The 17,561-nt window shown below is 36.9% G+C and overlaps 1 protein-coding gene across 3 annotated transcripts in view; it reads right to left on the minus strand.

Moving 5' to 3' along the window:
- LOC125230146 (G-protein coupled receptor Mth2-like) overlaps positions 1-9,759 on the minus strand; it is an 87,192-nt gene extending 77,433 nt beyond the window's left edge. For all 3 annotated transcript variants that reach the window (XM_048135185.1, XM_048135184.1, XM_048135186.1), the window contains exon 1: positions 8,995-9,759. In XM_048135185.1, coding sequence (XP_047991142.1) covers positions 8,995-9,432 — 438 coding nt within the window. In that variant the 5' untranslated portion in view covers positions 9,433-9,759. The remainder of the gene's footprint in view (positions 1-8,994) is intronic.
- Between the last annotated feature and the right edge of the window lie 7,802 nt (positions 9,760-17,561).

Raw genomic sequence — 17,561 nt, forward strand, 5'->3', positions numbered from 1 at the left:
AGAAATCCCATACAAACTTTCAACCTCTTTTTCAACCCCTTCATCCCTTTTTTTCGAAATAAAAAGTAGCCTATGTTCTGTCTCAGGGTCTAAAGATTGTCTGTTCCAAAAGTTTGAAACATAACTGATTTATTAAGGGTTTTTATTATACACTTTGAATAATCTATAGATTTTAAATAATTCTCTGAAATTCTGGAGAATATTATATTATAATTTTATTACAATGCTTATCTGCATATTTTCTGTGTATGAGATCCAAGGGTCTTCCATTAATTTCTAATGAATGCTGAAGCAAACTAAATTATTTTATATGAGAACTTATTACAATGTTAATTATATGGTTATTTATACAAGCTTTTGCTTTTAAATGGACTAAGGTTCTAAACAACTTCAGAAGAACAATGCTTAACTGCATGCTTTTGTGTTTGAGATCCAAGAATCTTACATTAATTCCAAGGAGTCCTGAAGCAAACTAAATGATATTTTATGTGTTAATTATATGGTTAATCTGTACAAACTTTTGCTTTTAAGTGAACTAAGGTTCCAACCAACTTCAGAAAATACTGAAGCAATTTATATTTTATTTATTTTTCAGAAATAAAAGATTATTTTATTTCTGGATATTTGATAATATTGTGATATTATATTTTTATTATTTATTATATCTGTAGAATGAGCTGCTAATGGGGATTATATCTATGGAGGTTTAATTGCTGAAGTATATGGGATAGCCGGGTTTTGAGAAGCTTAGGGACTAGGTTCTGTCGGGAATGCCAGTTTGAATTAAATATTTTTATTTCGGATTTGTTTTTGATAAATTAAAGAGACTCAGGTCTTTTCTCTTGCTACTTGGCATTGAAGTTATGATGCTTGTTTGGGCAGGAGGTCCAGGCTTGAGTATATCAGCTAAGCGTAACGTGACAGTTGAGGCAAGTTTTGTATAGCAATGCGTACAAGCTTACCACATACAATGATGGCCATTAAATGGAATTGTCTTGTTCAAATACAGTAATTGTAATCTTTATTTGTCGATATGTTGGAGGAGATTCTGGGGTTCTATGGTTTATAAAGTTCAAAATTTGTAAGAGAACCGGTTGAAAGGTTCACATTCCAGAAAAGATGATTCTAAGAAAGGATCCAAGGCCTGGCATTTTAGATGACAGAATAGGCGACCTTACCTCATGCGCAAACCAGGGGGTATTTGCCTAAATAAAGCCCTAAATACAAAATAAAACAAGGGGTTCTTGGAATTCTTGAATTGCTGAGAGTTTTCCTTTAATTATCTGTGAATAGTATTAATAGTGAAGTTGTATTTTCGCTGATTCTCACTGATAATTTAAAATAGAAACAATAGAAATAGAATTCCAATTTCTATTTGATTCGAAGAAAGAATTGAATTGGCAAATAGCTTTACGTTGATGGTCAGAGCTTAGTATGTATTACCGACTATGTATTGTAATTCATACTAAGACGCGTTGGGGATAAAACACCTTTAAAAATAAAATTCCTAAAAATTTGACAAATAAATTGAATTTTTCACCTTAATTATTGTATTTTATTTCTTTCTACTTCACAAAGTGTATATTTGACTATGAGAATTGAAAGAATATGTTGGTTGTAATTGCTCTATAAAATAAATTATGTATCGGTACTCATCTATAGGGAATATCAGAATAGCGGAAACTATTATTACCTAGGAGGTAGAATTTCTAAATGTTAGGGGAATGTCTAGTGTGTTGAAACTTCCTACACTTGAGAAAAGGATTTGTGGTTACTTCGTACAGCTTAGGCGTCCTACCTTTGCTAAACGATCACATTTTATTATTTTTCTATGGCCAATCGTTTTAAATGCAGAACAAAACAAACAAAATAAATTGGGATTAAATTAGGGGTAGTTCTTAAGCTTAATGGGTTCTTGGGTTGTTAAATATATGGGGTGCTTATGGTAGAGTATAGGGTAGGGTAGGTAGGTCACCTTTTGACCGTTACACCACTTCATAAAAGTTCGCAGGCGACAATTGAGAAAACGCGGAAAAATATCAAACTTGTTCTCTGGTAGATAATATCCATGATTATTTCCTTAGGGAAAGAATCGAGCATGCATGAAAGTCTGGAGCTCTTCCAATATTGCCACGATAATACTTTGTCCCACTTATAAAAACTGTCCCATATTATCCCAAAAGTCCGTCTTCATTGCGATCTGTATTTTGTGGTAATGGTAAATATGTAATAATAATTCCGATAAATACTACATATATCAATAGTGATTCATTAATCGCGCAAATAGACGTGTCATTATTATGAATAAAATTTACTGGCCACGCAAAAAATAGTATAGAAGAAAATGCTTGGAAAACAATCTTTAATCTCATTAAGGGCCAGTTGTATCAACCACATTTGACAGACACATCATCGTCACGCAGCAGACGTCTATGGAATTTCCCATACTTACAATAAAATTTAACGAACGCTTTAACGGTGACAGACGGTTTGGTGCAACCGGCCCTAAGTGCCACTTTGTTTTACTAGTCAGTGAGTGAACATATCAAAAATCCCAGGGTTTCATTTAAATGGCAATTTTGTAACATTTTTACTTATTTTGTTTTTATCATGCAGAAACATCTGCGAGCGATATTACATATTTTTAAATTAAAGGAAAAATGGAAAACGCTCCCAACTGCACCACGCAGGCCTCGGGAGCGGGGCTCGCTCCGGCAAAGCCAGAGGTCGCAGGTTCGAGTCCTGCCGGAGGTGTGAATTTTTCAATTTTTCCCTTAATTAAAAAAAATTTACTCATGTTTCAGAAACTATGCATGCTTAAGGACAAATTCATGATAATTATCAGCTCTTAAAATTTTGTACTTTTGCAATTTCCTTCAATATTCTCGGTGCTCACGAGAATCTCGAAAGCTTTTAACAGTAAATCTTGCTCATTCCTATATTTAAAGAGCCTGGAAGAGAATAATTCTTCAAAAATAATTACGTCATTATACCTAATTGAAATTTAATTTTTCCATTGAACGTGAAACGTAAAACCATTCGTCATGTGAATGAATCAGAAACGCCAAACAGTCTGGCCGTAGAATACCAGGCGCTGTAGCTGTCGATAAGAGAAATATACAAATAGGCATTCAGTAATTTATTTACAACTGAATGAATCCATTATTGACGCCAGCGGGCGGACTGAGATTTGCAATTCTTAATTCAGAATGTATCATTTTTAATAGTACTTGAATGGTTCGTTAGATGATAATATAATTACCTGCCAACTCTTTTTAGGTAGACTATATATGTATATGAAACCACAAGACTCAGGATTATACAAGGTGCTCGCGAGGAACCCATATAAATTTAACGGCATATTCTTGGTCACATTTTAAGACTAAAATGTCATATAAACTTTTCGTCTAGTTTCAGAGTTATTGCCAATTAAAAAAAAAACATTTCCGTATTGTTACTCAGTAGAAAAGGTTTCTTAACGGCGCTGATGCGCAATTGTGGAGCATAGTCTCACAGTAGTCATTGATAGATGCCAAAATGTGACAAGAAAAACTTCCAAATAATTTAGTTTTTAGAAAAATAAATGAAGGAACTCATTTTAATTGCCAACTTTATGGATATTTTTTTTTATGTGAAAATACGTCCAAAAAAGTAATTTTTTTTTGGCGAAAATTTTTAAAATTCATATACTTAACATTTTTTCTTTCTTTTTGCCTCAGAAACGCGTGGTTCAAGTTATGCGGGTTCCTCGCGAGCACCTTGTATTAGAGTAGGTGAGGTAGCTTTCTTTAACCTAAGGAACAATCCTATGAGAACCCCGAGACATAACTGCTTCGTACATTTTTGCATTTTCTTTTAACCAACTACTATAAAAGATAGACAAAACAGATAGGCAAACCCTTTTTAAAATGGTTTTAATAAGTTAACTTTTGAAAGCTCGATCCTACTCATGTAACTCAGGTTACAATGATTCTATAGTAAAATTCGTACTGTTGAATGTGACGCTAAACAGCTGCTCTACTATTTACACAATCCACTCGATTCACACACTGGAAATATGCCGTAAATTAAGTGGGTACTAGTGGAATCTACGGAATACGCGATATGTCGTATTTTAGATGTATTTTGTAAATTACGCTGCCCACACCCGATGCGATGTCTGTGACAAAGCTCATTTTCTAATTTATGTCATTTTTTAACCGTCGCCTCATATCTCTCAAGAAGGACGGTTATCAAGTCGTCTGTATGTTTTTTTTTTTTAATGTTTGTTCCTCGATATCTCCGTCGTTACTGGACCGATTTTGAAAATTTTTTTTGATTGAATGTATATGCATACAGATTGGTCCCATTTTTCTCAGAACCCAGTTCTGATGATGGGATCCTGGAGAAATCGAGGGAACTCCTCGAATCTGAAAGGCATACATATGGTGATTTTTGTGTTTTTAAAGGAACAGCATGCATTTAGGTACGGAACAGTGACATTTGGTGCAGTGGAACTGCTGATGATGGCCAGGCCCCGTAGCCGAATGGCATTTCTCCGACGCCAAACGAAAGCGATACGCCGCTGGCTCTGTCGCGCCAATACGCAAGCGCGATAGAGATAGATATCTACTAGCGCTTCGTTTCGTGAGCGTTTCGTGAGCGATTGTGCCATTCGGCTAGCCACCCAGAACGGAACTCTTCAAATCTGAACGGCACGCTTATAGTGACTTTGCTATTTTTATAAGAACAGCGTGCACTTTCGTCCAGAACAGTGACATTTGGTGCAGTGGAATTGCTGATGATGGTCAGAACCGAACTCCTCAAATCTGAACGGCACGCTTAAAGTGACTTCGGTATTTTTATAACAACAGCATGCACTTACGTCCAGAACAGTCACATTTGGTGCAGTGGAACTGCTGATGATGGCCAGAACCAAACTCCTCAAATCTGAACGGCACGCTTATAGTGACTTTGCCATTTTTATAAGAACAGCATGCGCTTACGTCTAGAACAGTGACATTTGGTACAGTGGAACTGCTGATGATGGTCAGAACCGAACTCCTCAAATCTGAACGGCACGCTTATAGTGACTTTGGTATTTTTGTAAGAAAATCATGCATTTAAGTTCAGAACAGTGACATTTATTTAGTTATGTTTGTTAAGAATATTGAGTTTTCAAGTCAAAGTTTGTCAAGCTTCGATTTCTTATAATATGTATAATCGGATTCATGAGGAATTGAGGAAACTCCTCAAACCTTAACGTTATACGTATATTCATTTGTGTTGTCATCTAATAATTAAAGCATTAAAAGCAGTTTTAAAAAATACTTACACATTTCTACATAATCCAACATTCGCAAGTAGCTTTCACCAGAACCCGAAAGGCGACGGTTTTTTTTCTTAAAAATTATTGTACCACTATTAACAATCAGGACCGGATATTGGATAGAGTTGAGTAGAGCGCTCGCTCCAGGTGACAAATGATAGGGGGGCGCCATAGAGCAAAGTGTAAATAACCTAACCTAATCACAAAATTAAAATTTTGAAATAACCCCCGACCGCGACATAGTGGACCGATTTTCATGAAACATGGCTGAGAACACTCCCGACTAACTTAGCTTTCAAACAAAAAACGAAATCGAAATCGGTTCATCCGTTCGGAACCTACGATGCCACAGACAGACACACACACAGAAAGACAGACAAACAGACAGACAGACAGACAGACACACGCACAGACAGACACGTCAAACTTATAACACCCTATCGTTTTTGCGTCAAGGGTTAAAAAAAAGAGAAAAGAAATCTGTGGATGAAAAATTGAACAATGGCGCGAAAATTATATCTTGCTCTACCCTGACTGCCGGCATAGCCGAATGGCAATCGTCGACGCCAGACGTCGACAGAAATGCAGTTTGGCTCTGTCGCGCCAATACGCAAGAGCGATTAGCTACGAAACAGATATTATCGTGAGCGTTTGTGCATTTGGCTACGTAGTACCCTGGTAACAACAATGACGATTAAATGATTGAAATACCCCTACCACCTTCAAGTTTCAACAACGTCGATTATTACCACGAGCCTGGCACGATTTTAGGATGAAGCGTAAATCATTTTATTTAATCGGTTACATAAATATTTATGCGTAGGTAGTCTCTCAACACGCTGGGCTTCAATTGTTTGCCCTTAAACAAACTGAACATGTGGCATCCGTTTATACCATCTTTTGATTCCCGTACACTTGATAGATTTTTCTCAGCGTATGGCAATTATCAGCCACACGCTGCAACGCCAGTTGAAACAATAAACACTTTGGTTTACATCCACGTCCGTATTCAGAAATAATATTAAATGCCAATATAATACCAATACAATGTGTAAGTTCAAGAGTTGACCCATAGGGTGTAACCGCTCTAGCCAAAACTGTTCGAATTTTGAATGAGTGCCTGCACAATAGAGTACGCTTTTGGGTTATATGCTTGTGGGAACAGAAGTATATCAAGTTCGCAGATACTTATTCAAAACTGCCGCAATTAAGTTAATCGACTACACGATTTACATTATTTAATATGGCCATTACAATTCAATACATGTTCCACAATAATGCCTCAATATTTACTCCCACTTATGTTATTTTATTTAAGATTCCAAGCTTAAACCACAACAAGCTGTATGTTATTTCCAGAATTTACAAATCCTCGAACTTCCCTCTTCGGCACGTAAAATGGGAAAACAATAAAATAGCCAATGTAAATATTAGTAGTTGTCAAAGTTTATGTTTTCAATATGCACCCTGTTACTTTAACGTGCTGCGCAGAAAATGTGGAAAATATTTGAAATACGCAGGCATGCATAAGCTTTCACGGTGCACCTAAATATTGGGTATCGGTTGTGTATTATACAAACACACGGTGTATACTCGTAAGTGGTTAACAGTTTGTGTAAACAAAATGCAAGGCTATTTTTAAAACTTTTCTAAATTATATTGAACTCTCGTTTAAAGAAAACGACGTGTTTAAAGTGGATGTGTTACATATTATACAATAAGAAAAGAGAAATAATAATTCATTAGAGTTTAGATGAAAATGAACAATTATGACTAAACTGGCTCTTATAAACGACATTGGTTGCTTACAGAGTCACATCCTCACATCCTAAATAGGTACGCCGCTCCGTAATACCTGGAGAAGCTATTGTGACTTGTGGGCTTCTTTTAGTGCGTTTTCACATTATCCGATCCGATCTCGGATTTCGGAAATCAATCAAATCAAAATCAAAATAATTTATTCAGCAAATAGGCCACAGGGGCACTTTTACACGTCACAAGTACATATTTAGAAAATATTTAAAATTGAGTTGAAATTACAATTGATACTATTATATACTAATTCTAAGTTCTAACTAAAGTTAACTCTATAAAATTAATAGAGATGTAGAAGGTCTCTAAATACAACCAAGAACTACACTAAATATAAAAAGTACAAATACAAAAAAAGTCTAAAATTACTTTAGAGGTTCAAATGACTCTAAATGTCACAACTAAAGATAAAATGTATATCTACTTAATCTAATTCTCCTTAGAGATGTATATGGTCTCCATGAGTCAAAATCATATATTTAAAATATTCACTAAAAGAAAGGAAACAAACGACAACCGAACAAAGTGTCCTAATTTAATAAAAATTAGAATTAAAGTTACTAAGTTATAACAGCCCCAGTAAGCTTAAACAGTCCGGTCTTCACAGACGGCACCCGTTCACGAGTATGAAGGAAGGATTTCGAAGGCAAAAATCAAAGATGGCAGCTTAAATGTATGGGATATCGGTCTTACATCCGATATCGGATCGGATAACGTGAAAATGCACTTACATGTCGACGCGACGTTGGTGTAAAAAATTGACACTGAGGTCGCGTATAGCACGAAATAGTAGACCACAGCCTAACTTTAATATAACTAACAATATATTGCAAGTATTACCTTTAATAAAATCCACGAAACGTTGGGAAATCTAGTTAAACAAAGTGTCTATGACACATACATCAACAAATCCACAGTTTGATTGCTCAGTGAGTTCGCTCTTCTTTAAATTGCCGGCGCAATTGACCATTGTCAACACACGTCGTTTCCTTATCTCGCGTGTTCAAATATTGAGTCGCGTGGAACTTCCTTGAACTATGGGGACCGCAAAACCTTATTCTCTGAACATGGACAACACACAAATATAGCTGACACTTATTATTAGGAGCTTAGAAGTAATTGATTTTGGGTATAATTCAATTTATTAGAGTACAAGGTTAAGAATTTCACAACCCCCTTTCCTCCCGTGGGTGTCGTAGAAGTCGACTTTGGGACATTTACCGGTCTTGCCTATTGCGTAGTGACCCAGCCTGCTAAGCCGCGGTCTTGGGTTCGAATCCCGGAAAGGGCATTTATTTTTGTGATGAGTACAGATGTTTGTTCCTGAGTCATGGATGTTTTCTATGTATATAAGTATTTACATGTATATTTATACGGAGTGTAAACCTAATACGGGCGAACCTCTTAACGGCGGTGAGTATAGGACATAAAAAATGGAATTAGATAACTTTTACTTAAAATTGAAATATTTTTTTTATCCATACAAAATAATTCGGCCCGCAACGTAATGCAAACACACTCGCGTTAACCGCTCGTTGACAGTGTCATTGATTGTCATCGCAACCACGTTTACAGTACATTGCTGCTGGGAAATTTTTCAAAAATTCATTATGGGGTGAAAATTAAAAGTAACTCAAATACACCTCTTAAATAATGATAACAATATTGAATTATATGTCTGGTTTCATTTATCGCCCTTATTAGGTTTACGCGCTGTATATATCGTTGTCTGAGTACCCACATCACAAGCCTTCTTCAGCTTACCGTGGGACTCAGTCAATCTGTGTAAGAATAGCCTATAAATAATATCTCCATAATTTGTGTGTAAGTACCAACTCTTCAGCTTCCATGTGGCGGCGTTGGATAATACTGACCTGTTGAATGTAAATTTCTTCGCCCCACATAGAGTCCACCAAATACCGGGAATCACAAAGCTTGTTGTTGTACATGTAGAAGAAATGCTCGTGCGCTTTTATCTCCAGGCTTTCCCTGTCTTTGAATATCTGTGGACTGAAGGGATTGAGTTCCGGTAACTCATATTCCACGCATTGCCCATTGACGAAGAGTTGGCCGCTTGGACAACACTTCCATAAGCATGTTCGTCCAATACATGGGCAACCAAGTCTCACAGTCTCATTGTTTTCTTCGACTTCATACCATGAGCCTTCAGTGTACTCCAACCCATCGTAGAATATTGAATTGTTCTCAAATTGTTCACCATACGTAATGTTCACACTCTCAACTCTTCGACACGGTTCACAGTTTACACTGCACAATAAAATTAGCGGAAAAGCTATCAATGTTTTGAACATGGTTATTATCTTTTTTTACGGAAAGACAAAGAAACGACTTGTTTACCGTCTTAAAAACATATTTCACAACAATCACAACACAGGTCTGACTGCAACTAACTGATAACTTAAGTTTTGCGACAATAAACAATAATTTCTGTATTTTAAAATGACTAACAAAATTGCAACCAAATCAAATCGTTTACGCCTTATCACAGCACCGCGTTATCTGGGCACTCGTGAGGTAATTCGATGTATCATTTTTTATAAGTGCGTTATGATGATAAGAGATAAGTTGTGTCACTTAAAATCGCGATCTTCGGGTTGTCCGCGAGAGGGCGTGGGGCGTGTGTATCGCGCGCCGGTTGGTCCCCGACTGCCGAGGTGTTCGAGTTTCCCTCATTAGCTGAAACCACACGCCTTTGAAAACTGACTAGTGACCTAAAGATTGGTCAAAATATATTATCTCAAATTGAATAGGTTTGAAAATAGAGATGTTCAGCAGCTACTGGGTAATCGTTGAATGGAAAATGTAGGCCGCAGATGTGATTCCATCTAGGTAGGTACATATATTCCTATAATTTTAATGACAAAATTCATGTACGGCATGGCGGCACCAAACAAACAACGGTGTGGCTCGGTGGTCTACTTGGCCTCACGCCGTAAGACACGGGCATCAACCAATCGCCCACGACCAACATCGTTCTTATACATATGTATAATTCCAGGCCGATTTTTGAGTCTCACGCGTTCGAATTCAGAAAATTGTCACTGAAAATAATAGGCAAGTCACCGTTTTCAACCGGTATTTAAGTGACAAAATCCCGTATGCGAGATTCAAAAATCGCCCTCCTCTGAGCTCTACCGAGATAATGAAAGTCAACATTTCGTAAACAGCTTTTTAATGCTGTTGCATGTTCGAGCGATAGAGAAGAATGGACAACGATCGACAAGCCGAGCTGCCGCATCATTCTAGGGTTTGGTGAAGGTGAGAATCTTAGGTATTAAATAGAATACCTAGATACCTGTTCTAAACATTAGGTAAACAAAGTCCCTCTGCCTCATCTATTTTTTTATGGGATAGGAGGCAAAGGAGCAGACAGGTCGCCTGATGGTAAGCGATCACTGCCGCCCATGGACACCCGAAACACCAGAGGTGTTGGAGGTGCGTTGCCGGCCTTTAAGATGGGTGTACGCTCTTTTCTTGAAGATCTGAAGGTCATATCGGTCCGGAAATACCGCAGGCGACAGTTCATTCCACAGTTTAACTGTGCTGTGCGGGGCAGGAAGTTTCTGGAGAAACCCACAGTTGAGGACTGCCAGCCATCTAAATGATGGAGATGGAAATGTTGTCTCGTAGTCGTAGGGCGATGGCGGAAAGAAGCGGTAGGGATTAATCCGAACAATAAGAAATACTATTTTCCCCTCACTAGCTCGGAAACACGTGTTTCGTCCTTTAATAGCGCATAACGCATTTTATCCACTAGTGGGTAAAGTAATTTGATCTTGAATAAAGTCAAATTAACTGCTTTAAAATTGATAAAAGTAGGTGAATCTAGTAATAAAGACGATTTACCACCTGTGGAACTACCGGAAGCAGTGATAAACGCATCTTTGCGTTGTAGTTTCCTCGCTATAGTGAGGGGAAAAGTTTTGTGTTACACTCGGGTGCAAATGTATTTTACTTCTCGTGTGTTAAAAAACTCGCAAGTTCAGGATTCTATTCTCAAACCACTCTCGTGGTTCAACTATAGAATCCTTTCACTTGCTCGTTTTTCAATTCCACACTCGGCGTTAAAATACAACTTTGCCCCCTTGTATAACAAATAACTATTTCTTATATGGGCCTTTTTTTTCAAAAGTGTCCAACCCACTTTTTTTGTAACATGGATATTTTTTACGCGATTCATGTTCAGAATCGCTAGGTCTTTCGATGGATGATAGGAGAAAAAAAATGTCTCAAGATTTCCATACATATTTCAAAATTTTCATTCCGTTACCGCCAGGTTACCGCCATACAAAATGTATGAAACAATGGTAACGGTATGAGAAAAAAACCTTGGGACACTTTTTTTCTCCTATTAGGATTGATGAAGAGCTCGCGATTCTCCGTGGAAACCACGTGAAAATTTCCAAATCCAAAAAGACGGGTGGACAACTTTAAAATAAATGGCCCATGATATATGTTCGCGATCATGACGATGATATTGATGAATTATATCCATAGGTGGTTATTTGGTCTGATGCATATCCATGATGAGGTTTCAATACTTACTTGTTCTTCAGGAATGGTTAGGTGTACACTTTTCGTAAGTATGTCCTATGTGGCGGACTTTTCGATATATGTACCTAAAGCAAAAACGTACAACAGAAATGTATTGGTTGCTGGGTGGCCAGTACGGTACGAAATTGAAAAGGTTGATTATTATATCACTATTGTACACAATATAGTTTTCAGTACAGATGGTGTTTTTTTTAAGCACTAGTGCGAGAAGTGGTTCATTATATGCCAAGTCGAAACTTCGGAGGCTCATCTGTACTGAAAAACGTCGTACGATACACGTGCGAAAAGGAAATTCGTAACTCGTGTCGATTTAAAACACTCCCTTCGGTCGTGTTTTAATTTATCGCCACTCGTTTCGAACTTCCTTTTTTACGCACTTGTATCGTAATGTACTATTTTCTATGAGTTACTACTATAATAAGTATTTTAATAAAATAAAACTGGAAAATTCACCAATCGCCCATATTGACTCAATATTGACTGAAAGACCAATAACACATGTCATTGAGCAGCATACAACCTTAGGCCGATAGTCCACTATCATATGTTCGTCATAGAAATAATATCATAGGCAAATCATAGGCAACATGCCGTCCTTTTTCTTCACGTTAGAGTCACTTCATATTTCTATCATAGACTAAGGTGAAATTCAATTATCTTTGATTTCTATGATAAACATAATAATATGATAGTGGACTATCGGCCTTATAGACAATAATCCGGCCTCATTAACACCAAAGAGATTGATGTTAAAAAACGCAATTAATTATTTATTTAAAAAATCTATTGGTACTTAAATTATATAAGGTAGGTCATTGTTGATCTATAGCCTGTCAACCAAAGTTTGGCAGTAGCAATGTACATCGAACTAAAGTATGGTATCCCTATAAAACGAACAAAAACCAGCAATGTACGTCGAACAGCCACAGATATTTTTTTTCAAGGCGCTCATTGGGCCCGCAGCATTGGAATGCCTCCCTAATAAAAAAAGCATATGAAACGCGTATACTCATCCTTTACTTCCTTACGAATTAGATAATGTATTAAAAAGGGACGGATATAGGGTAGATATTTCTCTTTTTCGTAGGGTGGAGGTTTCCACAGATAAGATACAAATGACACGCGAATATCCACCGATTTTCAAAACTAGTGTTGCTAGCCCGCGATTTTTCAAATTTGCCGCCTTTTTCTAGTGACAAGATTTGGTTGACGGTCTATATTAGGTATTAGCTTAGACTAAATATATACCTATAGACGCACAGTCCCGAACAAAAAAGTCGAAAAAAATGGCCTCAAATGACATTCCAACTTTAATCAGATAGGTGCAAATAACGCAAACTTAAACCTAAAATCAAAATATATCTGTTTTTTGAAAACCGAATTTGTTTTGTAAGCCGTAAGAATCAAATTCGTGAACCGTTCGATACGAGTTTTCAAATAAGTAACATATAAACCGTTTCCGTCCGATCACCGCGATACTGGCAACTACTGAAACGTCATTAGAAAAACAATCAATGTCAAAACTACAAGTCATCAGAATATCGGATGCATGGAGTCGCATAAATAATATTAGGCACGTTGAGTAATAAAAAATCTCTTATAACAAAATAAGTTTATATACACTTTTTACATTTTATATACAAGGTTTGACTTAAGACATCTATTATAATATAATTCACTTGTTTGCCAAATTGGCAGTATACCTAGGTTTTCATTGTAAATATAATCTTTTTTTAGGGTTTCGTACCCAATGAGTAAAAACGGTACCCTATTACTAAGACTTTCCGTCTAGCCGTCCGTCTGCCTGTCTGTCTGTCACCAGGCTTTATCTCAACAAATACTAAAAACAAAATAAAATATGTTTTTAAGGGGGCTCCCATACAACAATCGTGAAAACCTTTAACCACCTGTAAAACCGGCAACATTCGATAAATACAACCCAAATAGTAGTTTGTGTCTCAGGGGAGCAAAATGATAAATTTACGGCGAGGGCGTACATTGAATCCTAAAGGTAGCGGAGGATTATATAATAGAATCCGGAGCGTAGCGAGGGATTCTAAAATGGAATCCTGAGCGTAATGAGGGATTCAAGTGTTAACGCCCAAGGTGAAAATAATTTTGCTACCGTGTGACACATACTGCTTTTCACACCACCTAAGAGAAAAATGAAGGAACATAGAGATGAAACAGATTTATTTAATACTATTAGATAATAACTCAGCAAAGCGGACCCCTAGGCTCTCCCTGAGCCGTGGCATATGCCGGGAAAACGCTAGGGGGATGATGAGATAATAACTCAACAAATCAACAAGTTTATCAAAAAAATATATTTTATACCGGCAAATAAATGTCCTTGAACAGAAAAGTGCCACTTTGATCCCTCCTAGCAGGGAAGAAAAGTACCACTTTGATCTCTCCTAGCGGGGAAGAAAAAGTCCATTTAAGGACGGAAGGTGATGTGAATAAGTAATTTGTGCACTGGTAGGTATACTTTCTTCCAATTACGATAATGAAGGGATTCGGGATAGCAAGTAGACATGAGTCTTGAAACTAATACTTCCTGACAAAATAGATACAGAGTAATTACAGTATAAATGAAACTAAAAACTTAATTCTAATATAGGCCTATATTAGAGGCACTTAACCGAGGATGCTGATGGCATTTCTTAGTTTATTTTGAGTATATTTGGTTTTTAAGTTTTAATTAGTAATGTAGACGGACAGTGTTGTCACCACCCAATGAACATAAATTAATATCATTATATTTTATACAATACAATACAATACAAATACTCTTTATTGCACACCTCAATACACGAAACAACATAGCAAGTATAAACAACAACTTAAGAGGTAAAACAAGAGGCGGTCTTATCGCTAAAGAGCGATCTCTTCCAGACAACCTAGGTAGTGGAGAATAATAAATTTAACCTTGTAAGTAGGTGTACTAAATGTAGACTTAGAGGAAATCTAGCACAAACTATACTACGCAAAACAATATACTACACACATAAAAATAAAATACAATACATAAACATACAAATACATATATATATATAACAAATTACATGCCAGCTATAGGGGACATAAGTCTATCAAGGTATCATTGATCAATGATCAGATAAAAAGTGAAGCTTGAGAAGTATCTTAAAAGAAGTAGGAGATTGAGCGCGTCTAATATTTAGGGGTAGGGAATTCCAAAGCCGCACAGCTTGAAATGTAAAGGAGTTGTTATAGAACTTAGACGAGGACGACGGAACGGAAAGAAGCAAATTCTGAGAGGACCGAGCAGAACGGAGATAGCTGAAACGGTTCTTAAGATAGCGGGGAGTCGTTGGGTTAAAAAGAATGGAATACAAAAGGGACAGCAGGGATTTTATAAAAATAAAACATATCTTTTTCGCTAAAACTTAACCTAACACGAGCCCTGACACTGTCAGCTTGGCGGTTATGGTACTTACCTACTGGACAATGGCAGTACATTACCGTTCAAATAAAAATGAAAAAAAAAAATCTTACGATTGGAAGATGTTTAACATTTTTCTATCTTAGGATCGATGGGATGAGATTACAATTTTATGATATGTGATAAAATCTAGTTTCCCTGAAACAAGTTTAGTTTATTGTTAAGTTGCCTTTTGGATCTGCACTTGATTTTAGCGGTTTCTTTTTTTGCAATATAATGCAACCGGATATTAAGATAACGCTGGGTTATTGACTTCATTAATATTAAGGTCTAGTTTACATAACAAGGTCTAGTTTACCCTTCGGGTTGGAAGGTCAGATGGCAGTCGCTTTCGTAAAAACTAGTGCCTACGCCAAATCTTGGGATTAGTTCCAGGTTCCATGAGCCGTGGTAAATACCGGGATAACGCAAGGAGGATGATGATGATGAATATTACTCGATGATTATTCGAGTGATTGCCAGTTTGCACAATAAAAATGTCAACGTTCAAGAATTGTTTTAAAACGTCTGACTCAGTTTTGTTGTCGTTCATTATTTCTTTTTTCTACTCCCGTACTGTTATTCGTGAGTTACAAGGTCGTGCATAGAACTTTAAAACCCTACATAAAAGATGTCAGGACAAGTCTATCTAGTCTATACCCTGAAAACATTTAGTAGCACGATATAGCTGTTTTACAGTTCAGTAAATACATTGCTACCAACTTAACAAACCAATTCGCAGAGTCGAGACTCCTTCGTTTTCTGCTGCGTTCATTGGCGACGCGTCGAATCGCATTCAAATGTATAGAACTCGATTCAACTCGGCTCGATTCGTCTTAGTGGCCAGGCTTCAAAGAACCATACCATAGACAGTTTTATTTTCATGTTTGCACTCAAACTGCATATTCAAAATGGTAGGCGGTCCACCTAGATAACTAAGATGACTGAAAGTAGGTATTTGTTGAATTTATAATTTTCTTTCAAAATAAGTGCTTGGTCGTAGAAAAAGTATTGTATGCAACGGTGTTTAACTGAGTCAAAAAATGCTCGTGGCGTCTTTATTAACAATTTTCGGCTTCGCCTCAAATTGTTACCCACGCCACTCACCTTTTTTGACCTCTTTTAACCACCAGTTGCATAAAATACTATTATTCGTAACATACGTCTAATAACGGCTTCTGTACTTTTGCATACAGCAAAAATATCTTCCGACGCATAAAATAACCCCCCTAAGTTTTTTAAGTCGATCAGTTGATGAAAATCGTATCTTTCGTTTGCTAAAAATAAATTCGTGCATATGTCGCATTTAATTGTTTTAAGTAATTTGCGTACTACATACCCTGCAATATACCCAACAACTTGTTTGATGTATTGGGAATTGTTTGTGGATTCGTCAAGGTCCTGTCCCAATATGTCACAATTTCTCTGAAAATCCGTTTCTATGGCTGACTCCATGTTCTGTGTAGCGATGTCAGTTTCTTCTTCCCTCTCTATATCCTCGCGGTATCCGACCGATGTAGTATTTAAGTGGGCCAAGTTATTTTTGCCGCTCAAAATTGGTATATTTTCTAAGGGGTTTGCGTTACCGGTGAATTTTGGTCCGAGTTCTAGATGCAAAAGTAGCTTTTTATAAGCTGCTTTGAATTGAACGGTATTTGGGTTGTTCTTATATCCTCCCTGACTGCGTATGTTACCAAAGAACAATTCAATATGGTCTTGGCTAAGTTTGTACGTTATAAGAAACGATAAGTTTTGTGAAGTGATGATTAACGTTTCGTATAAGTATTCTATGCTCTCTAAGCATATTAAGACACCTACTATGCCCGTGCCAGTTGTGGCCTTCCAGAGAGGTGTTTCTTCCGTAGAAAAAACAACTCTTGTTTCATTTTTTGTTTTCTTTGTTCTTTTTTGATGTACCTTGACAGTCAATGACATTAAATATTGCTTGGCTTCGGCAATATACTTAAGTTACTGATATTACTTTGACTCCTATGGAACGGCATTTTTCCAAGGCAAGTTTTATTAAATGTGCTTTCATTTCTGCATATAGGCTTGCTATAAAAAAATATGCAAATGGGATTTTAAAAGAGTCATTTACTCCTACTAACATCATCACGAAAGCTTGAGATGCTATTTCATTTGAAGAATCACTACCAAGTCCCATGTCTACTAGTCCTTCATAATTATTCCCTGATTTTCGAATCTTTTGAGGCCTAATGTGCATTTCATCTGCTACCAGTGCACAGATTAATTCTTTGTCACTGTATTTTACCTTGTCCGCTAACCTATTAATAGCTTCGGCCGTGAATCCTGGATTTGCGTCAACGCTTCTGTACCAATTGTACAAAGTGTTCGGGTGAGGCAAGCGGTGTCAAACATTTTATGGACATACCTGTATGCTGTCGGCGAATAGAAATGTAA

Source organism: Leguminivora glycinivorella, chromosome 10 (genome assembly GCF_023078275.1).
Source record: "Leguminivora glycinivorella isolate SPB_JAAS2020 chromosome 10, LegGlyc_1.1, whole genome shotgun sequence".
NCBI lineage: Eukaryota > Metazoa > Arthropoda > Insecta > Lepidoptera > Tortricidae > Leguminivora > Leguminivora glycinivorella.